Source organism: Pangasianodon hypophthalmus, chromosome 13 (assembly GCF_027358585.1).
Source record: "Pangasianodon hypophthalmus isolate fPanHyp1 chromosome 13, fPanHyp1.pri, whole genome shotgun sequence".
Classification (NCBI taxonomy): domain Eukaryota; kingdom Metazoa; phylum Chordata; class Actinopteri; order Siluriformes; family Pangasiidae; genus Pangasianodon; species Pangasianodon hypophthalmus.
In genome coordinates this window covers 14,438,504-14,459,323 of record NC_069722.1, presented here as the reverse complement: position 1 = coordinate 14,459,323, position 20,820 = coordinate 14,438,504, and the positions used below count along the sequence as shown (strand labels likewise).

Genomic DNA, 20,820 nt, shown 5'->3' with positions numbered 1-20,820 from the left:
TACACTCATTCAAATATAGGGGCCATTTAGCACAACCAAACCACCTGCTGCCATGTATTTGGGAGGTGGGAGGAAACCAGAGAACCCAGAGGAAACCCATGTGGACACTGACAGTAATCTGAGCACAGGATCGATATCGGGGCCTAGAGCTGTGAGATAGCAATGCTACCCACTGCGCTTGATTATTATATAATTACAATAATAATAATTACAGGGTGTCCCAAAAGTCTCTAAACACACATAGAGTCATCTCTCCCACTCATGCTAACACATTACTGGTGTTATGCATGTAATTGTAATTGTGACGTCCATTGCAACCTTGTGAAATCTTCCCGATCCAGCCATGAGAATGATTTCAGTACTTTTTCTTTTATCCAGGGCATTCTTAAAGGCTATCTGAAAAAAAAACAAATATATATATATATATATATATATATATATATATATATATATATATATATATATAAAGTAAGTATGAAAATTTTGGAAAACATTTTGCTAAAAAGTGTTAATTTCGCTTATGTATGGAGACTTTTATTACACCCTGTATTATTACTATACTCCTGCCCATGTTGAGGTGTAGTATAATAATAATAATAATAATAATAATAATAATAATACATGCTGGGGGACACAGTGGCACCTCTGGAGTTTGAATCCTGCCTCCATCCTGCATGCGTGGAGTTTGCATGTTCTCCCTGTGCTTCAGTGGTTTCCTCCACATACTCTGGTTTCCTGCCCCACTCCAAAGACATGCACTGTAGGCTGACTGGCATTTCCAAATTGCACGTAGTGAGTGTGTGTGCGATCGTGCCCTGGCACTTTGCCTTGTGTCCTGAGTCCCCTGGGACGATAGGCTCCAGGCTGCCTGCGAGTCTGTGTAGAATAAGCGGTACAGACAATGGACGGATGGATGGATAATACATGCTACTCTTCCTCATGTGTAACCCCCATCAAAGTCCCAGGATGCACCGAGGAGTACTTGATCACATCCTATTTTACCTGAGAAGGAAAGAGTGAAAGGGAGAATGTAAAAATGCTCACACACACCAGGAGGCATGCTGTATCAGTCAGCCATAACACACTGTTGTCACATCTTCCAGAAGGCTGAGTGTAGTGTACAATAGAGTGTATTGATGAAGGGTTTGTTTGCATCCTTTCTTAAAATAAGTGCATGTGACCCAGGATAACAACCCACACGAGGTTAACGTGTGCGGATGCAGCTGAAAGGATCCCCGAGTGAGGCGCTATAGAGCAGAGCCTGGACCCTGCACGAGCTCCTCCGCTCCAGTGTAAAGCTCTTTAATCCATCCTCACCTTCTCCTAACAACCGCAGCTTTATTTATACTGAACGCTTCCGGTGCCGCCGCCAAACATGTCCGATTTCGAAGAGTTCGAGAAACAGCTGAGCGAAAATAGGCAAGGTAATATGTTTTCCTTCAATATTTAATGTCTGTACCTTGCATTTAATACCGTCGGTTCATAATTTGCTCTCGTGTTGCTATTATCTAGATAGTCATCGATAATTAAACCGTTAGCTTCTTCGCTAGGTAGTTGATTACCACACGGTAACTGAACCTAACACGGGTGTGTCTCATTTGGCTGCCTAAAGCCTACATAGGTGCACTCGCTGTCACTACATTGTATGGCGTCCGCCCTCAGTGTAGTGCACTATATGCGCAGTACAGAGGCGTTTGGGATGTAGCCATGGGAATCCGATAGTCTGTGGTTGGTTCTTTAGTTAAGTCGGGTTAGGTCAGTAATGTTTTAATTGATTAGCCTTTAGGTAGCTTTTGAGTATAAATGTAATATAAATGCGGGTTTGTTTGGGTTTGTTTCTGTAGTAATGTTGCCGGAAGATGCTTGTAATAGAGTGATTCTCCTGTTATAAGTATAAAATATAGACATTTGACTGTCTTTGACGATGTATGCATGGTTGAAACACCAAAAGTTCAGTGCTCACTACCTTCACCTCTCATCTTTCATGCAAACTTGAAGTGTTTTGAGCTTTATAACCGCTATATAACCGCTTGTTGGGTTTGTGGTCGCTCAAGTTGTGCTTGAGCCTTAGTGAGTCACGTGACCATACCAGGTAGAGGATGTAGGTTATACCTGTGCTAGGACGTCAGTCATTTGTCTAAAACCTCCAGGAGCATGGAGAGGTGAGGTAATGTTATACATCCCTGGGATTTTAGTCCTGTCCGAATCCCTTAAGTCGAGTCTTTGTCAAGTCCTGTTAAATATCATAACTAAGCCTCTACCCTGCGTGCGTGGAGCTTGCATATTCTCCTCGTGCTTCGGGGGTTTCCTCTGGGTACTCCAGTTTCCTCCCCCAGTCCAAAGCCTGTGTTGTAGGCTGATTTCCAAATTGTCCGTAGTGTGTGAGTGTGTGTGTGCGACTGTGCCCTACGATCGGCGTCCAGGGTGCCCCCTGTCTTGTGCCCCGAGTTCCCTGGGATAGGCTCCAGGCTCCCTGCGACTCTGTGCATGATAAGCGATATGGAAAGTGGATGGATGCAGGATATTACCTGGGGTATTTTCTGCAAGTCTTTATATACTAGGTGAAAGACGGTGTAATCTTTCCAGACGCCCCTAAAAATGACTGACGTGACAGATTTGGATGGGACTAAAATCCCAGAGATACACTGGTAATAAATTATATTATCCCACCTACCTATGTAAAACTAATCCAGACCAAACAGGGCTTAAGTCAGATCTAAACTTTAGGTATATTAGTATAAAAATGCATCTAAACTAGGTATATAGTGTCTATCCATTTCATTTTTTTTAGTTTAGCACAGGAAAATAACTGTGAGCTCTATTACAAAATAGGCTTTTGCATTTACCTCAATGTCGATAATGGCATGCTTTTATGATGTTTATTTGTCATGCTGTGTTTGTGTCATGATGATGACCGCATTGGAAATAGCATTAGGTGCTTGTTGCAGATGCTTTGTGATTGTCAGGGTAAAGCACTTCCCAATTTAATTAACAGTCTCCTATCTTAAAAAAAAAAGCCAATTGGTGAGTGATATTTACTCATCCTTTTGCAGAGAGAGAGAAGGAAAGGCACAGGAAAAGGAGCCGGAGTGGCTCACCAAGTCGTGGTGAGAAACATCACACCCGAGAGAAGCGCAAAAGCCGTGATTGCCGGAGCAGTTCCAGAGATCATAAAAAACACAGGTGCCTGTACAAGATTATTTACAAGCCCAGGTCTTATTCAATATTTTGCTCAGCAGAGCTGTTGAACCTATGCAAGATTCATTTATTCAAGCCAGTTCTCATCTAATCAGATCAATACCGGGAATACTTGCAATGCTGATAGTTTCCTCTGTGCTTTGTTTACCTAAGAGCTATACTGGTGGAAAAAAATGCTGGCACAATATATTGTTAATCATTATTGCAATATTGGCCTTTGCTGATATTATAGATATGCAAAAGCCAGCTAATAACTTTTTTCGGTGTTGCGGTTATAAGCAATTTCATTAGCCAAAATTGAATATTGATTAATATTACTAAATTTAATATCACAATAAATACCTGATCTTTTACCACAGTTTATGATACTATGACATTTTTTAAAATCGCAATGCAAGAAAAATTCCTCAGTTGGAGCAGTGAGTGTGTCATGTTTGTCCCCATGTTGTTGAAACCTTTGTAAGATCTTCATGTGGTGAACTGAATTACGATCTCGCCTTTGCTGGGATGGAGACATGTGACGCTGATTTCAAATGAGCAAAACAAAATTTTGGAATGCAGGGGTAATGACTTGACCGCTCAGATTACATTTTAGCTAATGATTAATTGTCTAATTCATGTCATTTTTGATTTAATTGTCTTTTCAGTTCACTTTAAAACATGTTTATAAGATCTAATAGTATAATAACACACTTGCATCCTAAGAAGCAGGCCAAAAATAAAATCAGAGTAGCATGAATGTGTTGCTAGGGATATCACAAATTGCAGCTTTTGTCATTGCACTATAATGAAAAGCAAGTCTAACACAAAAGCAAGTTGGACAACACTTTTTTGTCTTGTTCAGTCATTCTCCACGGAAAACAAGAAAGAAAAAGTCATACAAATACTGGGATGTTCCAGCACCAGGATTTGAACACATCACACCACTGCAGTACAAAGCTATGCAAGGTACAGCAAATTTCCTTCTTTAATCATGTAGTCAGTGCATTAAAAGCCTTGTACAGAACCTAAAATGTCTAAAATATCTTTCAGTGTTTTTTGTCTTTTGTTGAATACATAGTAATAGCATTTTTTGGTAGAAGGTCAAGATTCAGGTTATGATTTGTTATAAGACTGTAATGTACATGATGGAATGACAATATTCTTTTTAGGTGTCCATATTATTTAATAGGGGTGAAACGAGACATTGTGGCATGATGGATCGTAACGCAAAAATGTCACAGTGTGCACTGTTTGAACACTAGAGGTCAAAATTGGCACATCCCATAGAGTTAAAATATATAGATCACATGCTGGTCACATGATCACGTTCTTCCGATTAGAGACTGAAAAATCATCTGCACTTGTGTAGTGACGGATACAGTGACCACCACGCATTATACATTATACGGTTACACGATCACGTTATAATAGTTAAAAAGAGCTCTTCATTAGCTTTCAAATAACACCAGCCCCGTGCCTCTGTGATCTACAGTACCCAAGAAAGAGGCCACAGAAATCGGGCAGTTTAGCCAACTTTGGAGCTCTGTTTCTGCTACAGAGCTCATTATGTTTCAGTCAGTCATGTTCAAATTCCCCAGGTCAGGCACAAATTTTTGGGAGAATTTATATGAAAATAAATATGTATTTATTTTTTTATATATGGCGAATCTGTATTATGTTTTGTTTACAGTAATCAACTCTGTTCATAACAATCTTTAATATATTTAGTTTTGTAAAGACAAAAACACACATTGTTTTGCATTGTTCTTTTTTCTTCATACAAATTTTGTGCAGATTTTCTGAGATTCAAATTGAATTGAATCATGAAAGCAGTATCGTGATTCAAATCGAATCACTCCTATTACTTTTAAATTGCTTTAATTTTAATTATTTGCTTTGGGGGAAGATACTGAAAACCTCAAAATTAGGTTCACACAATTATCATATCTTAAAAATTTGTTCATGTTCCCAGCTGTTGGGCACATTCACACCAAAGCTTTGTCCCAGGCTCCACAGAACAGTGAACATCAATGATTTTGTTTCTCCTCCACTGTCTTTATTTCAAACTATTCAGTCTGTGGCGTCCCTGGTCACACCCAAAGCATCACATATTTTAGACCTGGAAAAGGTAAACTGGCTGATTTCCAAGGGACAAATGCACAGTTTTCATGTATGTGTGAGGTTACGGTACATTACATCAGTGTTGCCAACTGTTTTCAGGGGAAGGTAGCTAGTGTATGGTGAAAAATTTGCTAGAAGTTGCCAAATGATGTCACAGACTAATTTGCATATTAATTAATTATGATCATTTGCATATCAATGTTACATTTTTTTTCTGAAGCCACTCAGAATAGAAAATAATAAATTATAACCCCTTTCTTATAGAAAAAAGTAGTCATGGTGCCATGACTACTGTGTTTCTATTTAAAACACAGACAAAATACACTGGTAGTAATTAGTTGGGAAATATTATTATTTATTATTTTTATTTAACCTTTATTTAACCAGGTAAAATCTCGTTCAGATTAAAAATCTCTTTTTTTAAGAGAGACCTGGCCAAGATGGCAGCATACATGGTTTCATAAGCAAACAGACAAACCAATCATACAATACAGTCAAAAAAAGCATAGATTGGATTTAAATAGACACAAAGATTTTCTCAGTTTTATTACTTTAATATAGACAAGACGAGAGTTTAAAATGTAGAACAAACAAGTTTTAGGATGGGACATATGGTGGTGATCAGTGATTGGTCAATAGGAACTTCTGCTCAGACAAGTGCAGCTCAGTCAGACTTCACACAATGGTGTTATGTCGACTGATCCTGCTCCCTCAACTCGTAAAACCAGCAGCAGTGATGTGAGCTGGAGTCCAGGACAGTTGCTAACATATGCCTAAAAAGTCTCTAGACTTGTCCCTAGGCTCCATTCTAAAAAGTTGCAAAATCTATTGACAAATAAGGCTAAGTTGGCATCATTGCACTGTATTTTAGTATTTTCTAGTGATTTATCGCTGTTTTATGATACTTCCCATGTAAATTGTTCTAATGATTTAAAATGTGATGTCACACACACACACACACACACACACACACACACACACACATACATATATATATATATATATATATATATATATATATATATATATATATATATATATATATAATTCATACATGGGATTCATACATACAAATGGCAAAGTAGTGTAGTCCTATAAATCATTTCTGGCCAAGAATTTAAAATTTTATCATTACTGTAAATGGAGGTGTTATTTTCAGCCCAGACAGAGGTCATATTTATCACTCCTGTGCCTCTGTCAGGTTTAGCTCTGTGTGTTGATTAGTATAGAGTGCTATATCCTCCAAATTGCTTATTAATGGATTAGTTAGCAATCTACAGTAGTGCAAATAACATTCACTGTTAGTAACTCTTCTTTGTAATGCAGTATTTTTGTCCACTGTTTCAAATATATTGTGCTAATTTTTTTAAACCAAATTTTAACTAATAATCCTTCTATCAAGCACTAGTGTATGAAATACCCCTGCCCAAAGTCTGTAATGTAGCATTTATCCACTTTTTGTAGCTGCTGGGCAGATCCCTACCATAGCGCTTCTGGCTACGTCCAGTACGGCAGGAATGGCTGTGACGCCAGCGCAGGTGCCCGCTGTTGGCAGCCAAATGACCAGACAAGCGCGACGTCTGTATGTTGGCAACATACCATTTGGAGTCACTGAGGTGAGCATCCCAAATTAGCAGGATAGCACTGTTTCTTTTGATTCTGTAATTTGGAGATGTACAGGTGTGATCACTCTGATTCTGTTCAGCATTCAGCTCTCAGTTTCAAAACGAATTATTCAACTCGTCATATTGTTGTGTACAGAAAAGTAGGACGGTCATGTCTCACTGGGATCGTCTTCCATTTTTAGTAACTTGGCACCGTTGTAAATGAGGGCTTGCCCTTAAAGTGCTTCCTGACAATTATCATATTATTATCATCATCAAGATTGACATAATAGCTTCTCATGTCTGTATTGACAGGCAATTGCTTGAGCTGATCCCTTATAGGAAGAAGTAGATACCCTTTAAATCTTAATAACAAACCACTTTCTATTGTCCTTAGGAGTCAATGGCAGAGTTCTTTAATACTCAAATGAGATTTGTTGGACTTTCCCAAACACCCAGCAACCCTGTGCTTGCAGTGCAGATCAATCAGGATAAAAACTTTGCCTTCCTTGAGGTAAGTAACATTTCATATTGGGTTGCTTATTTGTCCTCTGGATGCCTAAAATATACTGCATGAATGCACAACAATCAAAGGGCATGATGAATAACAGAAAGAGTGAAATTCTTTAGATATATGAGTACATGGATCTCAAACATATTACTTTTTCATCATAATATTCTTAATCTGGTCTTATTTAATTTCTTTGTTCCTTATTATTTCCTTATTAATTTTTTAATCTTAGTGTAAGCTTCGTAAATATTTGAGTCTCTGTAGTGTTGCTAATAAAATCATTTCTAAATAAAATCAGTGTACTTTGACAATGATACAGTGCTGTGCATAAGTATTCACCCCCTTGAAATTTTCCACAATTTGTAGTGGTACAACCAGAAATTCAAAATGACTCAAATATTCAATACATCTGCAAGTCTTCTGGGATATGTCTTTGTCAGCTTTGTACTTCTGGATCCTGATATTTTTCCCAGTGATTGGAATCCATTTTCAAGTCTTGCCACAGATTGAGGTCTACATCCAAAAGACACCTTGGCCTTATTTCAGCACACCTCACAGACAACACAGGCTGGATGACGGACTTGACAATTTTTTTTTTAGAAGCTTCAACTACATAGCAACCGTAGCATAATATGATATGCATGTAGAGCAAGGTTCTTCTCCGTCTTCGTGACTGCAGTGTGTGTTAAAAAATGTTTTCCTTCAGTTTCGATCTGTAGATGAAACCACACAGGCCATGGCGTTTGACGGAATCAACTTTCAGGGGCAGGCACTGAAGATCCGGCGACCTCATGACTATCGACCTCTGCCTGGTATTTCTGAGCAGCCTGCTTTCCATGTACCAGGTAAGTAATATGTGCTCACATTTGATTAGCTTTGACGCCATGTGCTTAGTAATTAGCATAAAAATGATTGTAGGTATTGAGAAATGAAATAAAATTATTTAGTACTCAATACTGGCAACTGAGAAATTAAATATAATCACTAATAATTATCAGTAATCATCACAATGAGATGAACAAAGTTCCTCTTTGATATAAAATATTTTCCTCATGTGTGGCTGAATAGATTTTGTTTAATTATTAAGTAAGTTTTCAATTTTGTTTTAACTACTATTTTACACCACCAGGAGTTGTATCCACAGTTGTACCAGACTCTCCCAATAAACTCTTCATTGGAGGTTTGCCCAACTATCTTAATGACGATCAGGTATTTTTTTTTATCTCTTGCACAAAATGCTAATATAGTTTTTTTTGTCTTAAAAATCACTCCATCCATCTTAGAACAGCACTAAATAGCACACGTTTTCCAGTTGTCTTACTTATTTAGGTTGTACTGATTAAGCTAATTGTAATTCCACTATAGCTTTTAGTCATAGCTTTTAATTTAATGTGTATGATTTCAAAAGGCAGTTTTAGATTTGCAGTTGTTCAGTAATAAGTACGATAAGGTAGTGATGTTATAAAAGTAACATTTTTGCAGATATTTTTTATTCAATTTATCAAACACTGGTGGTATGATTAAAAAGTGAAAAGACAGATTTTCCATCTAGGCCCATTATTCCACTTGCTTGAACATCTGCTGATTTATTGTGGAAAAGATGTTAACAGATGGTAAACTGGTTGATTTATCATTATTCATACTGATGAGTTTGAGTAAATTAATTTCTGAATAGTAAAAAGTCAAACTATGACTTTAGATATTGAATTAATACTTAAAAGAGTCCTGGGCTTTGTCTTTTTTCGTACTGAATAAAGCTTGCAAATGGTCACTATATATCTCCTAAACTCATAGCTATAGCTTGGACAGTCCAGTGTTTCTTGCAACATTTAATTCTTTGTTATGTATACAGTACTGTGCAAAAGTCTTAAGCATATGTTATTCTGCAAAGCAATGATGTCTTCAAAAATAATGAAATGAAATGTTTCTACATAAAAATTGGCATAAAGAGTAAAACACTAAACGTGTAATGACACTAAAAGTCATTAATTTATTTGATTTTTTTAAAGGAAATTGGCTTGTAAGTTTTTCCAAGCATCTTGAAGAACCTGCCACAGTTCTTTTAGAGACGTTGGCTCTTGCATTTGCTTCTGTTTCTGCAGATAATTCCAGAGCGCTTCCATTATGTTTTTATCTGAAAATAAAACACGGTAGAGCATTATGTAATAGGAAATTAATCAATACCAAGGTTGTGTGATGCCCTGAAACCGACTGATTTCCAACGACAGCATGTCTCAAATAGTTTTATTCCTCTTATGTCAATACAGTTTGTCAGTGATTAGATTTTTTTATTTTATTAAAGAACATGTCATATCTTTAACCATTTATGGTTACATTCAGTGTCGTTAGTTCCTGTTATCACTTAGGTTATGGCAGCTACAAACAGTTGTTCCCTGTTTGTAGCCTACATAAGTGCAAAGTCCTCTGTTCTAAAGACATTCCCATAACGGAAGACAGATCATTACAATGCACAGTGTCTCCTTCCATAAATGTTTAACATTTCCTTATAGAAAACTTCACCATATCAATGATTAGACAAATTTGTAAAATAACACAATCCAATTAAATCCATTTATTAGTAGCGTTAGATTATGCGGACCATCCATCATACAACATCATCATTCATTCATTCATCTTCAGTAAGCACTTTATTCTGGTCAGGATGGCAGCAGATCTGGAGAATATCCAGGGAACATTTGATGTGAAGCGTGGACACACTTATTTACACCTCAGTTCAATTTTTGAGTGCTGGAAGGCAAAACAGAGAACACAGAAGAAACCCATGCAGACACGAGAAGAACGTACACAGAAACTTCACACACACAGTAACCTGAGCTCAGGATCAAACGGATGATTTGAACTGCAGCCAGCAGTACTGTCAGAGCTGCTGTTATATAACAGAGCTGTGGTAAAATATCTAATATATTTCTTGTATATTACAATATACAACATATACTGATCAGCCATAACATTAAAACCAGTGACAGGTGAAGTGAATAACATTGATTATCTCGTTACAATGGCACCTGTCCAGGGGTGGGATATATTAGACAGCAAGTGAACAGTCAGTTCTCAAGGTTGATGTGTTGGAAGCAGGAAAAATGGGCAAGCATAAGGATCTTGGCAACTTTGCAAGGGCCAAATTGTGATGGCTAGATGACTGGGTCAGAGCATCTCCAAAACGGCAGGTCTTATGGGGTGTTTCCAGTATGCAGTGGTTAGTACCTACCAAAATTGGTCCAAGGAAGGACAACCAGTGAACTGGTGACAGGATCATGGGCGCCTAAGGCTCATTGATGCGCATGAGGAGCGAAGGCTAGCCTGTCTAGTCCGATTCCACAGAAGAGCTATTGTAGCACAAATTGCTGAAAAAGTTAATGCTGTCTATGATAGAAAGGCGTCAGAACACACAGTGCATCGCAGCTTGCTGCATATGGGGCTGCATAGCCGCAGACTGTTCAGAGTGCCCATACTGACCCCTGTCTACTGCTGAAAACACCTACAATGGGTATGTGAGCATCAGAACTGGACCATGGAGCAAGGATAGAAATAGACCTGGTCTGAATCACGTTTTCTTTTACACTGTGTGGACGGCTGGGAGTGTGTGCGTTGCTTACCTAGGGAAGAGATGGCGCCAGGATGCACTATGGGAAGAAGGCAAGTGGGATGCTCTGGGCAATGTTCTGCTGGGAAACCTTGGGTCCTGGCATTCATTTGCATGTTACTTTGGCATGTACCACCTACCTAAACATTGCTGCAGACCAAGTACCCCCCTTCATAGCAGTGATATTCCCTAATGGCAGTGGCCTCTTTCAGCAGGATAATGCGCCCTGCCACACTGCAAAATTCAGGAATAGTTTGAAGAACATGACAAAGAGATCAAGATGTTGACATGGCCTCCAAATTCCCCAGATCTCAATCCTATCGAGCATCTGTGGGATGTGCTGGACAAACAAGTCCCATCTGTGGAGGCCTCACCTCGCAACTTACAGGACTTAAAGGATCTGCTGCTAATGTCTTGGTGCCAGATACCACAGCACACCTTCAGAGGTCTTGTGGAGTCCATGCCTCGACGGATCAGAGCTGATTTGATGGCACAAGGGGAGCTACACAATATTAGGCAGGTGGTTTTAATGTTATGGCTAATCGGTGTATGTCTGTAACAATTTTTTTAAATGACTGTTTGGAAACCTAACATTTGCTCTTTGCTATTGACACAATAATGCAGATTACATAAAATAAACATTTAAGACAAAATTTATATTAAAAAATAGGGTGCCTAAGGCTGCACAGTACTGTATATCTCCCAATTATAATGCCAGCGATGTATATCATTATTCATGAACATGTAACTGATTGCATTTTTTCTATGAACTGTAGTTACCATTGTGACTAGGTGACTTGGTGTCACATTTAATTCTCAAATAGATAAGCAGTAATGACTACATAAATGCTTTTTGGCTTCTATACTGGGTGGATCAATGACAATCTCTCTCTTCATTCTCTCTCATACACACTGACAACTTATGTTTGTAATGTTGGATGAATATAATAATATTAGAAGTAATAAGGTTACTTTCTTTGCTGAACCAGATGCATTACTTTACATAGAGTAATGATTCAGTAAGTTCTCCTTCCTAATTGGAATATAACAGCCAGTGCAAACTACTAGGCTCAAATGGAGATTAATGTACTCTTTTTCTTCTCATATTTTTAAAAAAAATTCTTGCAGTCACTGTTACTGCCCTGAAACTCACAGCTCTTTCGTTTTTGTTCCCCCCACTTTGTCCCCAGCTAGGGGCCTGTAAGATCGTTAAGTCTGCGCTCATAATTTGTTCACTATTACTGATCTACTGCTGCCATGTCAACATGTAATACAAGGCAAGTAAGACATTCCGTACCTCACACGGATCAACTTCCTGCCAGCAGGGGTATTTCCTCCCCCACGGCTGGCACTCCTTCTCCTCCCATCACACTTTTGGAGCGCGCAAACCCGCTCAGGGATTTCTGGGGGGCGGGGCAGGGTGGGTGGAAGATGGCTAGTTGTGGTGGGTTGATTTTAAAGGCACAAATATCTGCTCATAAACATAGCAGTGGTTCACACTATTGGTGGTATTTAAATGCATTCCTTATAATGTGAATATTTTATTTTTATAGTCATGGCATAATACCATACTACACTCATTTTGTGTCATAAAAGCAGACTCTCAGATCTGCTTGTTCTGTGAACATAACACCAAAGATTCAACTTTTTAAACCTTTAAACGTGAACATGTGATTAGAAATCACTGCTCTTTAATTATGTAACAGTATTCATTTTAGTCATTTTAGTACTACATCACCAGTAATAATGTAAAGAGTAAAGGGATGTGTTATGGTTTGGGATTTTTGCTGTCATCTCATTTTACCACTTAATTTCTTTCCTCATTAGTCAATAAGTTTTCATTTATTCTCCTCTTGTCCTGCCCATTGCTGTCATGAAAATTCTGTATATCCTTATCTCTTGCACAGGTTAAGGAGCTTTTGACATCATTTGGACCACTCAAAGCCTTCAACCTTGTCAAAGACAGTGCTACATCACTGTCCAAAGGCTATGCTTTCTGTGAATATGTGGAGATTGGTGCCACTGACCAGGTATAGACATGATATTCAGAGCAAAAACAGAAAATACTGTTTTTTGATGATCAGAGGATTTATAGGTAATTGACTGTTTGTCTTGTCACACATCCCAGTGGGTACATTAATTAATGCTTTCTATCCAATGTTGCTTTATGCTGTTGTTGTATTAATAACAAAGGCATGACTCGTATGTCGGATTTAGGCAGTGGCAGGGCTGAATGGAATGCAGCTTGGTGATAAAAAGCTCATCGTCCAGCGTGCCAGTGTCGGGGCAAAGAATGCAAATCCAGTAAGTTCCAGTGACATCTCTCCATGACCACTATGTGTGCTGTGTTTTTACCTTTCTCTCTGGTTACCAATAAAAGGTTTGTTTTTCCTCCTGTCCTTGTGTAGGTACCCTGTAAATGTAAGCAAATTCTGGTTTGTCAGTCAATGTTAAATCTTTGGAGCTTTCTGCTTCTGAATTTTTAAATGGAAACAAATTCCACATACCAGAAAAGGCTTTAAAGCTTTAAATTCTTCCGACAGTCTTCCAAAAAAACGGAATGTATGGATTCTATAATGAAGCGACTTGCCATGAATCAAATGGATTCTCATCGATGTTTTTCCCTATAGACTGTGATCACAGAGAGTCCGGTGAGCCTGCAGGTACCTGGGTTGCAGAGGCTGCAGAACTCAGCCATGCCCACTGCAGTGCTGTGCCTCCTCAACATGGTGCTGCCTGAGGAGCTGCTTGACGATGATGACTATGAAGAGATCCTAGAGGACGTCAGGGAGGAGTGCTGTAAATACGGCAGCGTGCGCTCCATTGAGATCCCTCGACCTGTCCACGGAGTGGAAGTGCCTGGCTGTGGGAAGGTCTGTCCAAACAAAGAATGCATGTATGCCTGTTTATGGCTGAGTGGCTGCAAGAGGAGTTTTCTGTAGCTGTAGGTAGGAGTCTAATGGTATATGGTATTGCAGTAAACCAGGATAAGAAACTCTGAACTAATCTTACCATCAAGGTATTGCTATACTAGTATTATTGATGACATCACAAAAACATTATTCCCTCAAGTAGGCCATCCTTTTGAAAATCTCTTTAAATCTGAATGATTGAACAGACACAACATGGTGATTGATATGCTATATGGCCAAAAGTATGTGGACACCTGACCATCATACCCATATGTAGCCCTTCCCAAACCTTTTTGTTGTAGTATTATGTAGTAGTATAGTTTTTTGTTGTAGTATTATGATTTCTCTCCTAGAGAAACTAAGGGGCCCAAACCTGTTCCAGCATGACAGTGATTCCACCTCAACATCACTTGTGATTTTGTGCCTTTTGTGTCATTTTGTTCTTGTACACATTGACCCTCTTAGAGGTCTGTCTCCATGACAACATCCCTGCCATACATTAAAAGTCTGCAGATAATCTCGGGAAAATAAGATATTAAACTGTACTTTTCCTTGTCACTAGGGTGTACGTTTTTTGGACCTTTACTGTGTATCTTTGAAATTATTTAATCTACATAAATGGACATAATTGGTCTACATTCATATATGGAGCTTTGTTATTACTACTGATGTTGGGAAATTCCTTTACACGTGATGGGAAATTCTTTGACATGTAATGTGAACCACCTAACAGTATTCATGACATTGCGTCAAAATTTGGAGTTGTGAGGTGGGTGGGAGCCACGTCATATATTTCTGTCTCAATAGATGACTCACCATTGGTGTTGTTTTGGAAAATGTAAGTACCTTATGAGCTGGAAAAGGGGGAGATCCCATAAGATTCCGTCATGAAGTAATAACAAGTAGATAATCAATCTATGTTCATCCACTGAATACATACATATGCTCAAAGATAATTCTGGTCAATTGACATATACGCTATATGGCCAAAAGTATGTGGATACCTGACCCACCCATATATGTTTGTTGAACATCCCATTCCAGATTTAGTCCCCCTTTGCTGTTATAGAAGCCTTCACTCTCCTGGGAAAGCTTTCTACTAGATTTTGGAACGTAGTTGTGGGAATTACTTGAATTACTTAAATGCCCATTCAGCCACAAGAGCATTTGTGAGGTCGGTCACTGATGTCCTACGAGGAGGCCTGGCATGTGGTCGGCATTCCAGTTCATCCCAAAAGTGTTCAGTGGGGTTGAGGTCAGGGTTCTGTGCAGGCCACTCGAGTTCTTCCACTACAGCCTCTTTATAGACCTTGGGGCATTTTCATGCTGGAACATGTTTGGGCTACTTACTTCCAGTGACTGGAAATTTCAATGCTACAGCATACAAAGACATTCTAGACAATAATGTGCTTCAAACCTTGTGGCGACAGTTTGGGGAAGGCCAACATACAGTCTCTGAAAGTATTGGAACAGCAAGGCCAATTCTATTGTTTTTTGATATATACTAAAGACATTTGGGTTTGAGATCAAAAGATGAATATGAAATGATAGATCAGAATTTCAGCTTTCATTTAATGATATTTACAGGTGTTTCTTGTTGCCCTGGTGTGCTCTGTTAGATTGATTGTTTAAACAATTAATAACTCTGAATGTCTCTTGGTTTGAGTTTTGGGTTTCACCTGTGAAGACTGCATTTGTTGTTAAAGAGGATAAACAAACATGAAGACCAGAGAGCTGTCTATGGGAGAAAAGTGAGCCATTTTGAAGCTGAGAAAAGAGGAAAAATCAGGAAATCAGAGCCATTACACAGGCATTGGGCATAGCAAATACAACAATTTGGAATTTCCTGAAAAAGAAAGAAACCACTGGTGTACTAATAACAGCAGTTCATGACAGAAACGTTGTGAGAGCTGTGAAGAAAAACCCAAAAACAACAGTCAGTGATTCACCAACAACCGCCACAGGGCAGGGGTGAAGGTATCGCAATCGTGTAAAGAAGCCAAACCACAAGATACAAACCACTCAAGAATCAGGAGGCCAGATTGGAATTTGCAAAGAAATACAGAGATGAGACACAAAAGTTCTGGAACCAAGATTAACCTCTACCGAAGTGATGGAAAGGCCAAAGTGTGGAGAAAGAAAGGATCTGCTCATGATCCAAAACATACGAGCTCCTTGGTCAAGCATGGTGGAGGTAGTATCATGGCTTGGGCTTTGATGGCTGCTTCTGGAAAAGGCTCACTAATCTTTATTGATGATGTAACTCAAGATGGTAGCAGCAGAATGAATTCAGAAGTCTACAGCAACATTCTGTCTGCCAGTTTACAGAGAAATGCATCTGATCTAATGGGAGGAGCTTCATCATACAGCAAGACAATAACCCAAACCACACTGCTAACAGAAAAAAGGACTTCATCAGGGGAAAAAGTGGAAGGTTTTAGACTGGCCAAGTCAATCACCAGATCGAGCATGCATTTCACCTCCTGAAGAGGAGACTGAAGGGAGACACCCCCCAAAACAACAACAACTTAAGAAGCTGTGGTACAAGCCTGGAAAAGACACAAAAGAAGAATGCAACAGTTTGGTGATGTCAGTGGGTCGCCAGCTTGATGCTGTTATTGCAAGCAAGGGATATGCAACCAAATATTAAGTGTTATTTACTTTTAGACTAGTTGTTCCAATACTTTTGCTCATCTAAAAATTGGGTGGTCTGCCACCAAAGATGCCATGTTCTAAATTGTTTAACACATCTAGATGTAAATATCAGGAAATTAAAACTGAAATTCTGATTTATCATCCTATATTCATCTTCTAATCTCAAACCCAAATGTCTTCAGTGCATAGCAAAAATACAAGAATTGGCCTTGAGTTTCCAATACTTTCGGAGGCGAATGTATGGGTGTGATGCTCAGATGTCTACATACTTTTGGCCATATAGTGTATTTGGTGGTTAAAGGTGGTGAGATGTTTTTTTGAAAAAACATTTAAATGATATGAATTTTAAACAAAAGTATGCAGACCTTAATGTGTGTGAAAACCTTTTCAAAGGCTGTTGGCTTTGGACGTGTAAAAGTGCAGCAATTATCTATAATGACACCAAGTTTACTGTGGCAAGTTTTTTCTAACGGTATTACAATTGTATTTTTAAATCAGTGCCTGTGTATGATTTTTTGATGCCATTAATCCTGTTAAAGTCACTTGACCTATATAATATAGGTCATGTAGAGGTGATATAAGTCATGATGATGAATGATGTTGCTTTGTCAAAAAAAGAAGCGCCCCATAATTTGGACAAGGGAAAGAGATGACCTAATTTTATCATTAAGTAATAACAAGTAGAGAATTAATAAAGGGATAAATGTGCTCAAAGATTAGGTCTGTTCACACACTGATTACTGAACTGCACTCATAATTTTTAACATCTATGTTGCAGATATTTGTGGAGTACGGATCAGCAGCAGACTGTCAGAAGGCCATGCAGGCTCTGACCGGACGAAAGTTTGCTAATCGTGTTGTAGTCACCAAGTACTACGATCCAGACTTGTACCACAGACATGAATTCTGAAAGGTGCCAGAAGGACAGCGGGATGTTCGATTTATAGTTTCCGACAAACGGTCTGGAGCAGGTTTTTCTTTTACTGTAACACGTTTTTTTTTATTACCTACAAATTTGATGTGAGTAGACCAGCGTATAGATTTTTTGAGCAACATTACAACATAAATAACTATTAAATATTTTCACAAGAATGCTTTTAGCATTCATCATTTCACATTATCAAGACAAAATATATGATCTAAGTAAGACGGTACATTTCTGTTAACGCAAAACAAAAATCTAGCTAGCTTTTATATCTTAATTTACAGTGACGTAATTTTATTTACAGAAGACAAATAATAAAATGGTTAACTTATGTGTATTGCTTCACGCTCAAGCTTATTGTGTTATCTGCGCCTATATTTAACAAGACTCTCAGAATCAATCTTAAAGGAGTGTTTATTGTGAATGGCAAAGAAATACATGTGCGTGTGAATGATGTGAGATGCTGTAGGTGCTAACCGTATTGGTTTGTCCTATACTTATTGTTACCCGATGGTACCAAATCATCACTGCTGTACCACTGCATTTTCTCTGGTCCTAAAAATTGTAATGTGGCAATCATTCTAAGCTCTACTGATGTAAATTTCAAGATCTGTCAAAACAGCTTAACCCACTCGTTAACCACCTTTAGGGTGTCTGGAACATTTCTCTGTTGCTGAAAGGTGTGTCCTCTGCGTCTGAGTGCAATCATTTTGTCAAATGTTAACTCAGACTTAAGAGTTCTCTCATATTTGTAATCTTGATCTAATCTAATTTTCAAGCAGTTATGACTGACTTCCTGCGTAAGTGGCTTGATGAATAAAGGGTCAGATCTGTAATGCAGTAAATACCTTAAGTTTTAATTTAGATTAAATCCTGGTATGATTCATTTGTAGTTCAAATGAAAAATGACACTGTTATCTAAAGAAAAATGTTCGATAAAACATTTGCTGCTCCTTATCTTATGTTAAGGCAAAAAGAAGTGTGTTCATATGTGTATTTAAAGTCTACTAATGGTGTAAATACTGTATTACAGGAAGATTCACAAGTGTAAGTGTTTGTGTGAGAGAGAGTAATTGTACAGTATATAATTCTATTCTATTTATACAATTTATCTGTATTTATTATGAGTATGTTGCACCTTATGTTTAAATCAGATTCCAGACAAGTCGAGCTGTGATTATTATTATTATTATTTGTGTGTGTGTGTGTGTGTGTGTGTGTAACTGTATAAGTGTTTCTGTGATGTTAGGAATGTATCTGGATTTGGGCTGGTTTAAGTGAACACTATAGTTTTACAGATGTTTTAGGACTATTAGAAGCTGCAACAAAGAAACCCCAGCAGTTTCCTTTAGCCAAATCACATTCATGTTATATATCATATTTGAACTCATATGCTACCTTTACACCAATAAGATTACACAAATAAAATGAAAATCTACAAACGGTAATCATTTTAGAACAAAAGTGTTCCAAACTTAACCAATGCTTAGTTTTGTAAAGTGAAACCTGCAACTGGTTTGGCTGCAATAAAAGACTGTATTCTGCAATACATCAGTCTTCTGTTTTAATGAAGTGCATCAGATGTATGGAGAGCATATATATATATATATATATATATATATATATATATATATATATATATATATAAAAATGTGTGTGTGTTTGTGTGTGTGTATGTATCTGATTTCAGAAAGCATCACTGCAAAAAATAAATTTGTTTTTTTTTAAACTTGTTTTTAGAGAGTGTTATTCATTTCAAGCATTAAATTTTCTTATTGGCAGATAATTTTGCTTCTTTCTAGAAATAAATGCTTAAAATTAGAAAGTTATCTGCCAATAGAACAAGATTGTTTAAAATTAGTAATGTATAGAAATAGGTATAATAATCTTATATTTGGTTTACTGTAATCTTATAATAGGAAATACTAGATTTAATACTATATTTAAGATATTTTCATTTGCTAATCACTTTTTGCAGTGAAATGGAAACTATATCAGAAGAAATTACTGTTACTGCATTGGTTTTTGACTATGACATTAGTGAAACTAAATTTGCAAATGTCGAAGAGGTTCTACAACAAACTAAGCTACATGCAGTATTAGCATCCATGACCACCATGGACTGCCTGCATAACCTTTTTTATCCTGCACTTTCTCCTCATGGAAATCTGCTGGTTCTTTGTCTGGTTGCTTTACACTGCAGTGACGTAAAGTGGATCTGGCAGAAGTCTCCAAAATCCCGAAAATAAACTAAGATTCCAGCTGCCACACAATACTGGGTTCATTAGTACTGTATCCTGTCAGTAGTCTAAAGGTTTGTCCCACTTCCACCCAGAGTCCAACAGACATGTGTTTTTCTGCCTCTGGTTACTGTTAAAGCTGACTGTAAAATCAGACCTGTGCCAGACTTCTTGCCAGGGGTCGTCCAACTTTTTGTAGCCAGGAACCCCTTTAGCTGTAAAACAAATTTCACTGAGCCCCTTATTTTATGAACATAATCCAACTATTTTAAATATTAGACTTCCACTTTGAGAACCACTTCTCTACACCAAGGTACTGACCATCTGTTTTATTGTCATTTTGACCACCTTTTTTTCCAATTTTTTTTTCACCATGTCCAGAGTGGGGTTTAGGATTATCACGTATCACTTCTGCTCAGGGAGAACACTATGGCAGGCTGATCCTCCACATTGAGGACTTCACAGGTGATACAATGGCAAAGTGGGTAGGTTTGCCTCCTCACAGGGTCAGGGTCCCTGGTTCAATCCTAAGCTCAGGTTTTGTGACTGTGTGTAGTTTTGCATGGTCTCCCCATGTCCATGTGTTTCCTCCTGGTTCTCTGGTTTCCTACTCCTACTCCCACTTCATGCCCAGTGTTCCTGGGATAGGCTTTGAATCCACTGCGACCATAACTAGGATAAAGAGGTTACTGAAAGTGGATGAATGAAAAATCTAATGATATGTGTGAATTAAAAATTAATATAATAATAAGAGTTTTGATTTAACACATAAAATAATCAAAAATATTTTATCACCTAATCATCTAATGATAATCTATTTTTAAAATTATTTTATTTATTTATTTAAATATTCTTGTAATTATTTTATGATGTGATTAATTTTAATTTTCTTTTTAAATTTAATAATATAAAATAAAATACAAAACTTCTAATGATAAAAGATAGATTTATTTTAGATGTTATTTTAGTAGATTAAAAGTATTCATTTATTGTATTAATTTTTAATGGACATACATGTTTATTTACTTGATTTTCATTTTGTCAAACAGTTTACTGACTTCATTTTTA

General features: G+C 37.7%; 1 protein-coding gene across 1 annotated transcript; it reads left to right on the top strand.

The window, feature by feature from the left end:
* Positions 1-1,290: 1,290 nt before the first annotated feature.
* On the top strand, positions 1,291-19,061 carry LOC113528545 (splicing factor U2AF 65 kDa subunit). Its single transcript, XM_026917155.3, has 11 exons — positions 1,291-1,424; positions 3,054-3,183; positions 4,043-4,146; positions 6,766-6,917; positions 7,303-7,419; positions 8,123-8,261; positions 8,546-8,625; positions 12,928-13,050; positions 13,238-13,324; positions 13,651-13,893; positions 17,366-19,061. The coding sequence occupies exons 1-11, from the start codon at positions 1,376-1,378 to the stop codon at positions 17,495-17,497; spliced, it is 1,356 nt and encodes a 451-aa protein (XP_026772956.1). The 5' UTR covers positions 1,291-1,375; the 3' UTR covers positions 17,498-19,061.
* Positions 19,062-20,820: the final 1,759 nt, after the last annotated feature.

What these genes read in the sequence shown, in the direction of transcription:
- LOC113528545 (XM_026917155.3), top strand. Translation starts at nt 1,376, where the DNA reads ATGTCCGATTTCGAAGAGTTCGAGAAACAGCTGAGCGAAAATAGGCAA. An exon ending in TACCATTTGGAGTCACTGAG is followed by an intron (nt 6,918 to 7,302) that starts GTGAGCATCCCA and finishes TATTGTCCTTAG; the next exon opens with GAGTCAATGGCAGAGTTCTT. An exon ending in AAAACTTTGCCTTCCTTGAG is followed by an intron (nt 7,420 to 8,122) that starts GTAAGTAACATT and finishes GTTTTCCTTCAG; the next exon opens with TTTCGATCTGTAGATGAAAC.